The sequence below is a fragment of the Nannospalax galili genome, unplaced genomic scaffold (genome assembly GCF_000622305.1).
Source record: "Nannospalax galili isolate Female #2095 unplaced genomic scaffold, S.galili_v1.0 scaffold1189, whole genome shotgun sequence".
Taxonomy (NCBI): Eukaryota; Metazoa; Chordata; class Mammalia; order Rodentia; family Spalacidae; genus Nannospalax; species Nannospalax galili.
The window spans coordinates 2,543,593-2,560,288 of record NW_008360313.1 but is presented as its reverse complement, the minus strand read 5'-3'; the positions used below and the strand labels follow the sequence as shown (position 1 = coordinate 2,560,288).

The 16,696-nt window shown below is 35.0% G+C and overlaps 1 protein-coding gene across 13 annotated transcripts in view; it reads left to right on the top strand.

The window, feature by feature from the left end:
- The window catches only part of Dcaf6 (DDB1 and CUL4 associated factor 6), a gene marked incomplete at its 5' end in the record, with an annotated part of 86,825 nt that overhangs the window by 41,835 nt on the left and 28,294 nt on the right, over nt 1-16,696 (top strand). For 9 of the 13 annotated variants that reach the window (XR_003848057.1, XM_017796062.1, XM_017796061.1 and 6 more), the window contains 3 exon segments: nt 10,600-10,717; nt 14,537-14,635; nt 15,783-15,898. Coding sequence is in view for 12 of the 13 variants with exons in the window: in XM_017796062.1 (XP_017651551.1) it covers nt 10,600-10,717; nt 14,537-14,635; nt 15,783-15,898 (333 nt within the window). 13 annotated transcript variants of the gene reach the window in all.

The following is a 16,696-nucleotide window of genomic DNA, read 5'->3' as shown; positions in this document are numbered from 1 at the left end:
TGTAAAGAATAGTTCATTTAGTACATTTTCTCTCTGGCTGATGACAACATATTTTGTATTTCCTTTTCATACTTAAAAAGAGACAGTATGCTTCTTTCAATGTTTTATATTTATATGACAGAATATTTATGATCTTCCAGGTGGCCGGGTGCATTTTATATTGTTTAATGTCCTATGGTAGTTCATAGATATCTTTGTTAGAGGGGAATTACCAAGCTAAAAAGGTAATAACTAATAGTTTTCTATTTAAATGAGTTTGTCTTGAAGTTTTAACAAATTTGATAACAAAAGTTTGTTCATTCTAAACCTTTGGACATAAGTGCAACTACTTGTTTTCTCTGAGTAGATTTGTTATGTGGTTTATTGAGAGGAGACTTGACTTGGTTGCCCAGGCTGATTGTGAACTCCTGTGCACAGACAATTCTCTTACTTCAGGCTTCCAAATAGCTGGGACTGCAAGAGCGTAGCACTGTACCTGACTCAGTAGTTTTATTTATTTATTTATTTATTATTTATTTATTATTATTATTTTTTGGTCTTTTTGAGACAAGGTTTCTGTGTAGCCCCAGCTGGCCTGGAACTCACTATGTAGACCAGGCTGGCCTCGAACTCACAGAGACCCACCTGCTGCTGCCACCCAAGTGCTGGGATTAAAGGTGTGTGCCACCACACCCAGCTAGTTTTAATTTTTTTAAATCAAAATGCTTTTAAAATGAAGTGATAGGGAAATAAGCATATAATATATATTGGTTTGTATCCTGAGGTAAAAATACTTTCCCATATTCTTTAAATTTAGGGTTCTGGACAAACATATGGATAGCTCCTCTGTGTTAATTATGGACAAAGCACAATGATATCTGTCATGTACGTTGTTCACTTTGAATAATCTATTGTTTTTATTTTTATGTATATGAGTATGTCACCTGCATGTATGTAAGTGCATGGTGTCATGCAGTGCCCGTGGAGGTCAGAAGAGGGTATCAGATCCCTTGGAACTAGAGTTACTGACAGTTTGTTATCTGCCATGTTGGTGCTGGGATTCTAAACCAGGTCCTGTGTAATAGCAGCGAGTACTCTTAACTGCTGAGCCATGTCTCCAGCATCTGAATTTTTTCTTTTTTAAGAGACTGGGACTCAGTTTGTTTTCTCTGCTGGCCCTGAATTAGGTCAGGCATGCTTGAGTAATTGAGACAACAGGCATGTGTTGCTTGCCTAGAAAAATAATGTTTTAATGAGAAGTTTAATTTTCTTTTTTACTTATGTATCTAATTGTGTTATGCTTGTTATCCTTAGGAGAAAATCCTCATATATAGTCATACTTATGTTATTGTTTATATATTATTTAAATTTACAAATACTTCCTCATATTTTGTATGGTTTTTAAACCTTGGCTGTGATGGCGGCAAGTTGCTTTATGTTCATTACAATGATAGCCATTAAGTACAAATTGATACTGTTCTTAAGCTTAGAAGCCTATAGGCATTTGTGCATCTGTTAGAAACTTTTTCTGTTCTCACTGAAAGAAATACAAATGCTAACTTGAAGACTTTAGGAATACAGGTATTATTTTTCCACTTGGTATCATTGTCCATAAGTAAGATTCCTGTAGTTGTAAGCATTCATCTGTAGGAGGCTGGTAGAGAATCAGAACCCATTGAAACAGACTTATTCTTCTAGGGTAGATTGGGAAGTGGAAAAATAAGACTTGTTATGAACTAAATATGTATTTCTTTAAGAATGAGACTTACATAGTTACCAAATTGAATTTTTATTTTAATAATATTATCAGAGTATTAAGTAATCATTTATTTTTGCAGTACTGAAGATTGAAGCCAGGATCTTGCATGTACTAAGAGCGAGCTCTACATCCCCTGCCCATCATTATCGTTATTATTATATTATTATTATTATTATTGACAGGGTCTTTTTAAGTTGCCAAGCCTGGCCTCAAACTTTGGGTTATTCTGCCGCCACCTCTTAAATAGCTAGTTTTACAGGAGTGCACCACTATGTCTGGCTCAAGTAATATTTTAGGTAGTCCTTAAATATATATGAAAAAATTTGTATTTATCTTGTTTTGCGTTTTGTTGCTTTTTGAGACAAGAGTCTCACTACATAACCCCAGCTAACCTGGAACTCACTATATAGACCAGGCTGACCTCAAACTCAACAGAGATCTGCTTGCCTCTGCCTCCTAAGTCCTGGGTTTAAAGGCATTGAGCCATCATGCCCAGCAAAAAAAAAATGGATTTTTCTTAAATATTAATGTTTGGAACCTATAATATTAATGGGAAATGTTAGTTCAATATTTAACACATTAGAATATATCTATAAATGTTATATTTTAAATTCTAGTGGGAAAAAGTCAACAAAATGAAGCCACCCAAGATTCTTTGTACTTGGCTAGATTTACTTATGTATCACTTGATTATTTGGAATGAAATGACTAATTTCTCGCATCCCCAAGTTTGTAGAGTAGATTTTTCCAGTTAGTGATGTATTTCATCATTTGATGTTAAACACTATTTGATATTTGTTGCATATGTTAGTTTTACTCTCTTGTTAATCAAATACAAATTTATTTCTCCAGTTTATTTTCTAACTTAGAATTGTCTCTGATAAGAATAAACGACATCTACTGAGGTTTTTGTTTTGTTTTTTTTTTAATCTCATCAGTACTGTGCCTTTAATCTCAGCACTTAGAGGCAGATCAGGAAGATCTCTCTGAATTCAAGACGAGCCTGATCTATAGAACAAGTTCCAGGCCAGCCAGTACTATATAGTGAGACCCTGTCTCAAAAAAAAAAATCCAAAAACAAAAAAAGGGAAAAAAAAAAGAATTTTACATATGTCATCTCATACATTCTAATAATGTAACGAGAATATTGTTGTTTTCTGTTGTAGAAATCAAGGCTCTACGATATATAAAGACAAGTAAAATTAGTGGAATCATATTTGTATATCGTTAAGTCAACTGATAAATGCCTACTCGCCTGTGGGCAATTTCTAGGCTAGGCAGTAGAATGCACGAATAATTAAGGTCAGTACTGTGTTCATGAAGCATTGAATTAATAACAGCACAAAGAGTGGCCCTGTAAAGTTTTACTGGTTTTATTGGGGAATGAGCTAATTGCAGTTCTAAATATGTACACTGTGATGGATACCAAGCATAGAGAGACAAAGAAAGGCAAGGGGGATTCTGAAGCTAAAACGAGGATTACATAAGTTACTTGATTTTTTTTGAATGTTTGTGAATTTCATACAATATATTTAGATCCCCTCCCCTTTCTGCACCCCCACTTATTACCCCTTACCCAATTTCATGTACTCTCTTAAGGCCTTTGAGCCCTATAGAGTCATGTTTGTGTCCCCAATTGACCTTCAGTGTGGATTCATCCACTCGAGCCTGGTTAACCTACCAAGAGTTTCACCCTTATAAAACTGACTCTCCCTCTCCCAGCACCCAGCAGTTGCCAATAAGTAACCTCAGGTAGAATTGGGGTTTCTCACCTCCCCATGTCTATGCTGGGATTCTATCTGGCTTGAGCTTATGTGGGACTTGCATGTGCTGTCACCATTGCTGTGAATTCATATGTGTAACTGCCTATCTGAAGAATTCCTTATCCTTGTCATCCACCACCTTGGTTCTTAACAATTTCTCCACTCCCTCTTCTGTAGTGATCCCTGAGCCTTGGGAGGCAGAAGTTGATACAGATGTCCTGTTCAGGGTTAAAAACACTCTGTAGCCTCTTACTCTCTGTACATTGACCAGTTGTGGGTCTCTCTTAATCGCCATCTGCTGCATAAGAAAGCTTCTCTGGTGAGAGTTGAGAGATGCATTCATCTGTGTGTATAACATTAAGTTATTAGGAGTCAGTTTAACACTGTCTATAGCAGAACAATAATTTTAGGCTCTCCCTATGTCTTATGACCTGTCTAGTCTCAGGTTCATAGGCCTGATATTAGTGTCAGGTATGGGCTCCATCTTATGAAGTGGACCTTAAATCCAATGAGAAAGTGGTTCGTTACTCCCATAATATTTGTATCATTATTGCACCAATGGGAATATCTTGCCAGGCCAGTACTTGTGGTTTTCAGGATTCACAACTGTAAAGGTCTCTTCAGGTAGCATGCATAATAATCCATGCCTACCAGAGTCATTAGCAAGGATGGTGTCAATCGGGTTAAACAGGCAGTTGCTGGGCAGATGTCCTCATAGTTATTCTTTGTGTTGTGGTGACTTTTGTGTAAAATTGTAGTTTCAGAGAATCATTTTAAGTTTTGATCATAGACTCTGTGTGCATGAAAAGCCTTTTATAGTTTTCTGACTCCATTTTATTAGGGTTTGACATAGTAGGTCCATTTTGATTATGACACCTTTTCCAGGACATACTGAGTTCAGGAAAGATGTCAGAGCTTAATGAGTAAATTGGGAAATTTTCTACACATCAGTGATAATAAGTCAGGGTGGTAGATGAAATCAACTCTGATGAAAGCATAAAGTAGAAGTAGGTCATCCAAAGCATCTCAAGAACATTGAAGAAAAAAGAAAAGATTTTATGAGAGAACTGGTAAGGGACTGAGAAAGGAGCATGTAGAGAAGTAAGTAGATGGCAAAATGGAAGGGTGTGCTGTCTTCTGAGAAACTTTGAGGTCAGGGAGTTATCTGCTTGAATCCTTCTGATCGCCTAAGCAAATTGGCTCTAAAATTTTTTCTACCACATTAATCATTGTGATCTCTAGTGGCACAATCTCACTGGAGTCTAGGGTTGGAGACTTTACTTTAGAGTAGGAGATGAAGAACTGGGCATGAAAAGAGACACATTTCAGATTGTAAGGAATGGCTGGAAGGTAAAGTGCCCAAATGGAGGGTCCCCTAAGCCCATTACCTCATGTGTTTCATCTGGAAGTTACATTTTAACATGAACTTTGGGGGATGTGTCTTTTATTTTGCAAGAAACACCAGTGCTGTTAACCACTGAGCTCTCTCTCCAGCCCCTATTTATTTTTGAGACAGGGTCTCCTTGTAGCCCCAGCTGGCCTGGAACTCACTGTAACATTAGCTTTTTTAAAAAAATCAAAGTACATGTATGACAGGCAGATTTCCATTTTGCTCAGAAGGTGAATATAGTAGAGAAAAGGGTAATGGAAAGAAACCCTTATCTCTATTTTCTAGAGGATTTGGGTAGGGCTTGTGTGCAGCATGGATGGCCATCTCTCTTGTTTATTCCTGTACTGCTTCTCTTCAAGCCTGACAGTAAAATAGGAGTATAAGACTTGTGTAGATAAATACAAAACTAGGAGTTCAGTAGTAGGGGAAAAAGAGGCCAAGAGAACAAAGGTCTTAAAAGCAAACAGTACCTGCATTTCAACTTCTTAATCCTGCAGTTGTGGAACAGGCCACAGTTTGAAGTTATATGTATCCCAACCCTACATTTAAATTCAATTCATATTTTTATATTATGAAAAATTCCTAGATTAAAATTGCAGTTGAAGGGGTTAAGGGAATGGCTTAATGAATAAAGCACTTACCATGCAAACATTAGATTACATCCCTAGAATGCACATAAAAGTCAGACATGGTGCAAACCTGTAGTCTCAACACTTGGGAGGTAGAGACAGGAAGGAGATCTCTAAGCAATTTGGAATTGGCAGGCTCTGGGTTCAATGCCTTAATAAAATAGAGAGCAATTAAGGAAGACACCCAACATCACCTTTGGGCCTCCACACACATGCACACCCATACATGTGCACATACACCAACACAACATTGCAGTTAACACCGAGTTGAATTTTGACTGTTAGAAAATTTAACTATAAAATGATTATATAGGAGAAAATTTCTAATACTAGTGATAAAATTGGTCTTTGGTTTTGGCTTTCATAAAATAGTTTGTATTTAAAGCTGGATCAGTACAAGTGTGAGCACCCATATGTCCCATATGTGTGATACATAGGTGTCCTCTGTTAGAAGCTATTCCTAGAAGTAGTTTTTCTACTTTGAATCAGAATATGCCCCTCATACAAATGATTGGAATAAAATGATTCTGGAATTTGGAATCTACAGGTAATAGATTTTCTCTCCATGAAAATAGAAAAAAAAAAAAAGCAAACCCGAGATGATGACGTTTTCATCTATTTGAGCCCAATAAGTTGCAGTATGAAATATGGTGAAGTAGTTGGGTTTCATCATTAGTATGCCTACAGATTTTGCTTCCATTTAGATTTTTTATATTTAAAATTTTTGGTTTATTTTTATTTTATGTATATTTTTATTTTATGTGTATGTGTATTTTAGTGTTTTATCTGCATATATGTAGGTACACCCATGTATGCGGTGCCTGTAGAGGCCAGAAGAGAGTGTTGGATCCCCTGGAATTGGAGTTAAGGACAATTGTTAGCTGCCATGTGCATGCTGGGAACCAAAGCTGGGACCTCTGCAAGAGGAGCCAGTGCTCTTAATTGCTGATCCGTCTATCCAATACTAGATTTTATCTTAAAAGTAATTGGCATGATGAAATGAAAAGTGCTCATTGTATATAGAAAAACCATTGTACTGTAGAAAATCTCATAGGTAAATCATGTATTATTTTATTATCTCTACTGCTATACATAGCTAATGTATGTTTGTATAGTTAGAATAGACAGAACAACGCAGAAATGTTAAACATAGTGATTTCAAATAAGTTATTGCCATATTCTAGTTGTCTTCATTTTGAATACCTTGTCAAATTTACCAATAAAAGAAGTCTCTAAGGATATCCTAGCTAAAAACCTGTACAGCCATATTATTATTTAGATTTATAATAGTATTTAGGTCAGTGGGTTATAAGACAGCACATATTTTTCTATTTAATTATTTTCTATTTGGGGTGTGTATGTGTGTGTGTGTGCCTGCCTGTGGAGGCCAGAGGTTGACATTAAGTGTCTTCTTGATTGCTCATCACCCTTTTTACTGAGACAGAGTTTTTACTGAACCCAAAGCTCGGGTCTCCCTGTAGTCCCAGCTGTCCTGGAACTCACTATGTAGACCAGCCTGGCCTTGAACTCACAGAGATCCACCTGCCTCTGCCTCCCGAGTGCTGGGATTAAAGGCATGCACCACCACGCCTGGCCTCTACCTTTTTTTTTTTTTTTAACTTATTTAAACAGTATGTTTTCTTGTTTGTATTCAGATTCTTTTCAAGATTGTGTAGTAAATACTTTATATTAAAGAAAATCCATGTGATTAAAGAAAAAAAATTCTAACATATTTTAATCATCTATAAAATGGAGATAATTCCTGCTACAAAGACTGTAAACACTCTCACACATGGATCTTGGAGTTACAGTAAGGGACAATAATGGGCAGTTAGCATTATGATGATGCTTTCTCATAAAGCCAGTTGTGTAGGGGAGGTTCTAAACTCTAAGGATTCACAATAAAAATCTACTTTTTAATAAAATTTTTCAGTGGTATATATATATATGCTTTGAGATAGTTTTTAAAGATCTTTGCTCATCCAGCCTGTAACAACTAAAACAAAGTAGAGATTTAAATGTTCATAAATACCTTTAAATAATGTAAAGTGAAACATTAATTTGTACATTTTTAGAATTTTCTTTTGTAGCTTAAAATAGGCATTTTACCACAAACATAGTGAATTATGTCCATTCCCTAGCCCTGTGTAATCAATTAAAGAGCATTAAACTAGAAGAGTGGGAGGGAGGAAAGTTAGAATATCTTCTATTCTTTGGATGTAAATTCTGACTGGCACTTCATTTGAAGACGCCATGTTCTATGTTGTATAGTGTTTCTTCCAGAGGCCATATGGAAGAGACTAGATTCAGGAGTCTGACTTTTCAGTAACCAGTTGAAGAGACTGTTCCGTTTGTATAGTGATTGGCCAGTTTTACACAACGTTGATTAATGTAAATGAACAGTTTCTATCAACTGAACTCATTTTATGATTAGATGAATGTCACCCCATTTTATATGATGATTAAATATTTTGTAGTCGATACTCTAGAAAAGAAGTTTTAACTGTTGATCCTCTTGGAGGCTTCTTGCTGGGAAGGGGTTTAGAGTTTTATAAATGTCAATGAAATGTTTTCTGCACTTATCTCTTTCTCTTCGTCTACTGTATTCCTATAGTAATAGCATAAAATATGTATGACTGTCCTTAGTTTTCCTCAAATTAAATGTTTTATATAGCATATAAATTCCACAAAACTTCTTATAACTTGTTTATATCCAAGGTAGAACTAAGAAATCCGATTCTGCATTTCTCTCACACCTGCTTTTGTTTTCCATTGCTTCTTCACCTTAAAGGAAAAATAAATAACAAAATATTGTATAAGATGCTATGAAAGAAGCTGGGTGTGGTGGTGCATGCCTTTAATCCCAGAACTTGGGAGTCAGAGGCAGGCGGATCTCTCTGAGTTCAAGGCTAACCTGGTCTACATGCAAGTTTCAGGCCAGCTGGGGCTATAGGAAGACCTTGTCTCAAAAAAAATAAAATAAAAACAAAACAAAAAGATGTTATGAAAGAACTAGCCCTAACTCTGCCTTTCAGTTGCCGTGATCATGACTTTAGCCACATATCTGCAGTTACAATAATGACTTTGTCATTAGAGGGATGAAGATCTTGGCAGCATAACCAAAGACTAAGGAAAAAATATGTGTGGGCAAATGACAGCCCAGTGAATTCATTTAAGATCAGAGAATTGGGCAGATGCTGTAAAAGTCTCATTCTTGATGTTTTTTTCTTAAAGTTCTGTTACTTTATTAGAATGCTATTTTATAAAACACTGAATATAATACTGAAGTTTTGAAAATTGTGAGGAGTTATTAGCCTATGCCTGGGAGCTGTTTATATCCAGAACATAGTCAAAACAAAACAGAATAAAGTGATTTTGTATTTGACGTGTCAGCTCTCTATTTCACACCTTTATTTTCACATAAGAATTAAATGTATAGATCAGGATTTATCATGAGTTATAATTATGACATAGTGTAAGAATTTATATTTCTGAGTTTTCTCAGCTTATTCCTCGTCTCCTGGGGAATATTTTCTCCTTACTACTACAGTTCTTTGTTCAAATCTTACTTGTCCTCTCCTTGGCTACAAGCTAGAGCAGAGATTCTGTAAGGTTCTCTTTTAATAGGTGGTCCAACATCTTCAAGAGGAATGAAAAAAAAGGGGGGGGGTGTTTTCATTATGACATAAAGTCAAACGGTAAATCAGAAACTTGAGGAGGCCTGCACAGTGGTGCAGGTCCTGGGATCCACTCTTGGCTCTGTTTAAAAAGAGAGGAGATGCCTGAGTAGTTTGGCTTTTATTTTATAATTTGTTATTTTTTAAGAAATGTATTTTTGTTGTATCAGTCTTAGAACTAATACTAAGAAAAAGATTTATCACAGAAGAGTTTTCTTTCTACAAATACTAGCCAAAGTGTCAGGTATGTGATTGTGTATCTGTTTTTATTCCCTCTGTATTCTAATATTTTCTCAAGTTGTTAGTGGTCATAAAATGAAGTTTTAAAACTATTTAATTTTTTGTTTGACTATTTATGTACTCTTTTGTGGAGGGGCTTTGAATAGTCTATAGCATCTGTATCAAATTTCTGTGTTTATTTGCCATTTTGTTTCATTAATTAATTTAGAGTCAGTGTCTTACTAAGTAACCCTGGTGGCTTAGAACTCACTATGTAAATCAGGTTGGCCTCACACTTGGAATGATCCCCTTATCTTTGTTTCCTGAGTGTTGGGGTTGCAGATGTATCCATGCCCAGCTAAAAATGAATTGTTATTTTGTTTTGAGACAGGATCTCACTCTGTAGGCCTAGAGCTTACTATGGAGCCCAGGCTGGTCCTGAATGCTCAGAGCTCCTCTGCCTCAGCCTCCTGAGTACTGGAATTACAGGTGTGAACACCATGCCCAGCTTCATGTGCCATTTTTAAAAAGACGATATGTTCTGGACATTCCTTATAAATTCTTAAGATAAAATTACTGTTTATAATTAAGAAGTAACTTCCTCATAAGATTAGTTCAGAATAAAAGCTGAAATAGCACTAAAATGTTAAAACAGTTTTAGAAAGTATCAAAGCACTGTAACCATTGCCTGCCCCACAGTGCAGAGCATGATTCTTCTCTAGATTACAAACCTGAATTTGAAAGAACAGAAGGCATTCAATAGCATTTGAGTGCAGACCTTGTGCTGAACAACTTCATGCAGAGCCTTTCCATCTTAAATCTTCCTGTTTCTAAAGAAGCCAGTGTTAATTGTTCTTGATGCTCAAGCAATTGAAGAATATAGCATGACTATTCTATTAAATAAGGGTACCAGTTTATGATGTATGCCATTGCATGTTAATAGTTTTTGATTTCTTAATGGCTAGATACGGTTTTTAATATGTTTGATATCTCTCTAAATCTGAGGGAGTCATGTACACAAAGCTAGAATTTGATAGTGTTGCTTTGAACTGTAAATGAGAGTCCTAACATGCAAAAAGAATTACAACAAGGACAACCTAATTTAAGTTTTTTTAAGTTTTAGGAAATGTCATATTTTTCTGGTTTCAGAGACCTTTTCAAATGTTTTAAACACAATTTTCAGATAACAATAATGAAAAGCTGAGCCCCAAACCAGGGACAGGTGAACCAGTTTTAAGTTTGCACTACAGCACAGAAGGAACAACTACAAGCACAATAAAACTGAACTTTACAGATGAATGGTAAGTTCACATTTTTGTAAAGACATTCTTAGCCATTTTGTATTAGATACGCTTTTTCTTTGCAATCTTTGTTTTGTTTTGCTATAATGTATTAGTTTTCAGACTGTGTGCTTCAAAATTAATTGATGAGCTTGTTAAAACAGATAAAGGTCTGGGGAGACCTGGCTTATTCTCTGAGGATAAAAGCACTTGCTAACGCAAGCATGTGGAACTGATTTGGAACCTCTAGCACCCATATAAAAAACTGAGCATGGCTGTGCATGCCTGCTGGCTCCAGCATTGAGGGTGGAGACAGGTAGAGCCTATGAGCCAGCCAGCTTAGCCAAAGTGGCAAGCTTCAGTGAGACACTCTAGCTCAAGGTAATGAAGTAGAGAATTTCCACAAGCACATGAACAGCTGTGCATGCATACAATATATGGTGCTCGCAGGCATACAGAAATAGAAACAAAAAAACAGATTAATGGACCCTACCTGCAGAATTAAGTTTGCCTGAAGATTTGCATTTCTAAAAGCTTACCAGATAATGTTTCTCATTTAGATATTTGTTCTAATAAAAAATACAAGCAGTAATAACCACTCACAGAGCATTAGTTTAAAATTTTTCAGTCTTGGTTCTATGCATATGTATATGCATGATTTTTGTTTTATTTTAGTTCATAGTTTTAATACTGAATATACTCCATTCTCTGCATTTGTTTAATTTTATAAACATATTACTTTAGCTACTTCTATTATTTTACTAGTTCATCCAGTGGGTATGTTATAGGTTACATAATCATTTCTCTTTAATTGGGAAGTAGATTTATTTATGTTTTTTTTTAACCCAATGAGGTTGTAATGAATGTCTTTGTTTATAAAGCTTTTCCTACTTTCAGCCTTATTTCTGTGAGGTATATTTCCAAAAACGAACAATATTTAGATCAAAAGGTACTGCCAAGTTATTGTCAAAGGCCTTCTCTTTTTATATTTCTGTTAGTGTATGAATGAACATACTGTTTGTCTTCTATTCAGTGCATTCATTTATTTTTGACTCATATATGATTTTAAAATAATTTCACCTGTCAATTTATCACGAGTAAGGCTGAACTTTTATACTCATTTAATGGTTGTATAAGTGTCTTTAATGACATTTCTGATTGTATTTACTTCTTAATCTAGTTGATTTTTACATTTGAAAAAGCGATTTATGTAAATATTTGATAATCTTGCCCACTATCTTTGTACAGGCCTTTTGATTGAGACATTATGCAGAATTTTTGTTTAGATTTGTTTAATTACTAATTTATGAATGTTTGTTGACAATATGGTATTTAACATATAGTTATGTGCTGACATAATTATATAATACGTTATATAATTATTGTGTCAATTATCTGTAATCATTTGTAATTACAGTTAATATAAAATTTATGTTAGTATGTTATCACATATTGTTACTATAATATAAAGTGCATTGTGTCTAAATAATTATGTTACATTATTTATTAATACATAATTATGTTACATGATATCAACTTTATTCAATTCAGTAGCTTCCATTTTATGTTTGTATATATTTCATTGTAAAGTCTTTGATTAAATAGAATTTCAAATACTATTGAATACCTTCTATGTTGCAGGGACTATTCTAGACACTGGAAATGCATCAGTGAAAAAATAGACAAAAAAAAATATGTGCCCTGCTGAAGCTTACATTCTAGGTGGAGGAGACAGGCAATAAACATAATAAATAAGTATACTGTATAGGCTATATAGACAGTACTAAGTACTGTGGAAGAAAATAGAACAGGTAAGGATAATTAGGAAACCAAAGCAAGGGTTAGTCATCATTAGGAAGGTTTTTGGGCAAAACCTTGAAGAGTAAGCCAATCATATATGTAGGGAAGAGCATTTTAGGCAGAGAAAAGTCCTATATGTTCAGGGATCTTTAAGGAGACCTGTGTAGCTGAAATGGAGTGACCAAAGGAAAGATGAGTGACAGATAAGGTCAGCCAGGAAAGTGAGAAGGATGTTTAAAAACATAGAAGTTATTTTTGGTTCCTGTGTTCACGTTGTGCCATAGGGAGAAGTCAGAAGATCAGTGAAAAGGTTGTTGCAGTAAACAGAATAAAAGGTAGTCATGGGGACGGTGGGAGCAGCAGAGGTCATAAGGATAATTGGATTCTAGATACTGTATTTGAAGGTTCAGTCAATAGAATTTCATTATGAACCCAGGTATTTTAACATAGCATTTAAAAATCATGTTATATGTGGCCCTGTTCCTTAATACGCAGTTTAACAAAAGATTGTCATTTATCATTTATGACCTGTCTTTTCTCTTGTTTCTGCACAAAACAGACAACCTTCTTAACGCTATCAGAACATTTTTAAGAAAAAATTTTATTTTTTTTAATGTTTTTCACTAAAAAATGACCATAAATTGTCATTCATCAGTTTCTTTGTCAATAATTATCATTTTTATCTTGACAACATTCAATATTTATTGTTAAAAATAAAATAGAGCATCCAAAAAGAGATGCATCTTTTCTTTATTTCAGTATTGTATCTTGCTTTTTAGTTTTTTTAATGACAAATGAGGCAATCTAGCACATTTTGAGGTTGGACTCTAAAACGACAACCTGAGGAATCTAAATTCCAGTTTTCTAACATGGAAATGGGCACTTTTAAAAGAAACAATTTCTGAAGTAAATGGGATTTTGCAGAGAAAGTATCTTAAACTTAGCATGTTGTCACATGGTAAGTCCCACATAGTTGTTGGGTATAATGTTCATTTTTAAGTACATTATTGTCCAGTTTTCTACTATGATGTTTATCTTATTAATTTATGAGCACAATTATAGAATTAGGCAAAGATAATCTTTTTTACATTTGTTGCAAATATTTTTCCAGGTTTGGTGTTTGTTCTTCAGTTTACTGTGGTAACTTTGCTTTATGGCTTCTGCCTGTAATCTTCATACTTAGAAAAGCCTTGCCCTTCCCAGAGTTAGGGAAAATCTTTTCTTGTCTAACTTGTATGTTTTCTATAGTTTTATAGTAAAGGTTGCCTACTTATAATTCCATAATTACTGTGAAGTATGATGCTTAGTTACAGAATCAGCTTTCTACATGGCTGTTCTTTGTCCCACTACCATCATGTGCACTCTTCTCATTTCTCTGTGATTGAAAGTGCCATATTAACTAAGCTAAGCATGTTTACTTGAATAGTGTGTCTTTTCCACTAGTGACTCTTTTCCCATGTCAGTACCATCATATTAGTCATCATAACTGCTGTTCACTAAGTATTTTATTTATGTCTCTGTCAGCTTTCTCAATGAGAGAAAAAAAATGCTTTTGTATCATACTTGGTTTTCTTTAACAAAATGGCTGTATTTCCTTCTGGTTAAGAAATATGTGTTCGTTACAAAATTTAGCATAAAATGTGTAACTGATGCAGCCCTATTTAGCTGACACTTAAGGCTGGTTCATAACCCTCCTAACATTTTTCTCTGTGTATACACTCATGTAGATATGTATACATTATTGTTTAGAATAATGTTTTATTATTTATATGTTTTAAAAATATGAAATTGACTCCTATATAATTCGCTGAGAGTGATTTAATAAAATCTTGGTCCAAGAGTTCCTGTTATTTTTCCCTTTTTATTGAGTCATTACTATTAATCTGTAATTAACAGCTTTTATGGTACTATATCTCTTGTTTTTTTTCTTGTTCATATTTATTCTAAACTTAAGGAATTACTACATTTTGATTCTAACATAGTTTCTTTTACATTTATCTTATTTTGTGCATGGTGTACACACTGTGGCACCCACCACAGCACGTATGTAGAAGTCACAGGATCACTGGTAGGAGTGGTTCTCTCTTTCCATCATGTAGGTTCCAGGAATCAAACTCAGGTCATCAAGCTTGGCAACAGGTACCTTTACCCACTGAACTGTCTTGCTAGCCCTGAATTGAATTTTAATATCAGATTGTTACATGTTTTCCACTTCTCAGTTCCTTCCTTATATATTTCCATGGTTTGTCACAGAATCCTTACCAAAATTTATTTATTTAAATTGGCTTACTATTCTTCTGTATCCAGAAATGCTACTGGGAGTGTGGTCATCATCAGGAAAGTATTAAAACTAAAATAGAAAATACTACCTCTTTCTACAAAACTGTAATGCTCAGAAAAAGAGGTGTCATATTTGAACAGCAAACCAGAACTGGAAGTGTTAGATCGGGGGCAGTTCAAAAAACTGAAGAAATGGCTTCCATTCAGTATTAATTTAAAAACAGCCTGGGGGGCTTGAGAGATGGCTCAGTGGTTAAAAGCATTGGCTGTTCTTGCAGAGGACCTGGATTCATTTCCCAGCACCCACATGGCATCCCACAACTGCCTGTAATTCCAGTTCCAGGGGATTCAGAGTCCTCTTCTGACTTCCAAGTACAGCAGATTCACACTTACATGCAGACAAAACACTCATACACATAAAAAATAAATAATATGTGTTTTAAAAAGTTAAAAATAGCAATGTAGAGTAATATTGCCTAGAAAGGGATATGATCAAATTCTATTAAACCATTAATAATTTCACACACACACACACACACACGCACATGCACACACACAGAGTTTCATTAAAGAGACATGTAAAGATGCGTACTGGAAAACAGAAATACCAATATAGTGAACAAAATATCCTCACTGAAAATTTTTTAAAGATGCACGTGAGAAGTCTTGATTTCGGGTTTTTTTGGGGGGGTTTTTTGGTCTTTTTGAGACTGGGTTTCCCTGTAGCCCCAGCTGTCCTGGATTCACTCTGGAGACCAGGCTGGCTTTGAACTCACAGAGATCCCCCTGCCTCTGCCTCCCGAGTGCTGGGATTAAAGGTGTGTACCACCACGCCCGGCTCTTGATTTCATTTTTTAAAAAATGGTTTTTGCAAGTACTATTAAAATTAATCTTGTGTTTATGTTCTGAATTTTCTGATATACTTGTAGTTGTAAAATATAAAAAGTACCCTGGAATTCATATTTATTAACTTTTGGTGGAACAACTTCTCTTCTTGTGATACTAGGAGCAGTACAGCCTCGAGCTCTAGAGGAAACAGCAGCCATTGCAAATCTGAGGATCAGGGAGAATACCTGGTCCCACAGAGCTCTGTGCAGTCACCAGGAGGAGGCAGTGAAACTAGTAAGTTGTTACTGTGCTTGTTTCCATTCCCTCTAGTGCTTCAGGTTTTGTTCTTGTTAATAAATTACTTTTATCATTGTCCTCCAGCTATTACATTGTTAAATAGCAAATTGAAAAGTTCAGGGGGCCTTAAGCACTTACAATGGGGAGATATATTGAATCACAATCCCATCTCTAGATCCCGTTACCAGATTAGGTAGTCAGGATCCTGTAAGCATGTGAGATGCTGAACTGTCTTTGTTAGGTTTATATGTAGCAGAGAAATCTAAATTACTCTCTTGATTCTTCAAAGAGTATAGGTGGTTTGACAACAAGCAATAAAATCTAAACATGTTTTGAATGGTTCAGTTTCCTTCATAAAATGCTATTTAGGGAATATTTCAGACTCCTTTCCCTAGTAGAGTATTTTTATATTACTATGTAAATACAGTAGATGTTCAGTATGTGTTTGATAAATGAAAAAATAAAATCTGTTTCTTAGGAAATGAATAAGGACCTCATTGTAACAGAGTGAATTAAATATGTGTATGATAACTGTCTGATAAGCTCACATCCAGTAGAGCAAAGACTGATCCTCCACAGGTCTTAGAGTCAAATTAAGTACATTAAGTGGTCAAGGAAGAATTTATGGCAGGGTCAACTTTTCTACTTGTTCATAATAGTTCATATTACACCAATGTATGATAAAGGGCATAAAGATAATCAGTCTTTTTTGTAATGTTTTATTTATTACTTTTATGTGTGAGTTTACGGCCTGCATGTATGTAAGTGTACCCGTGTCATACAGTGCTCTCAGAA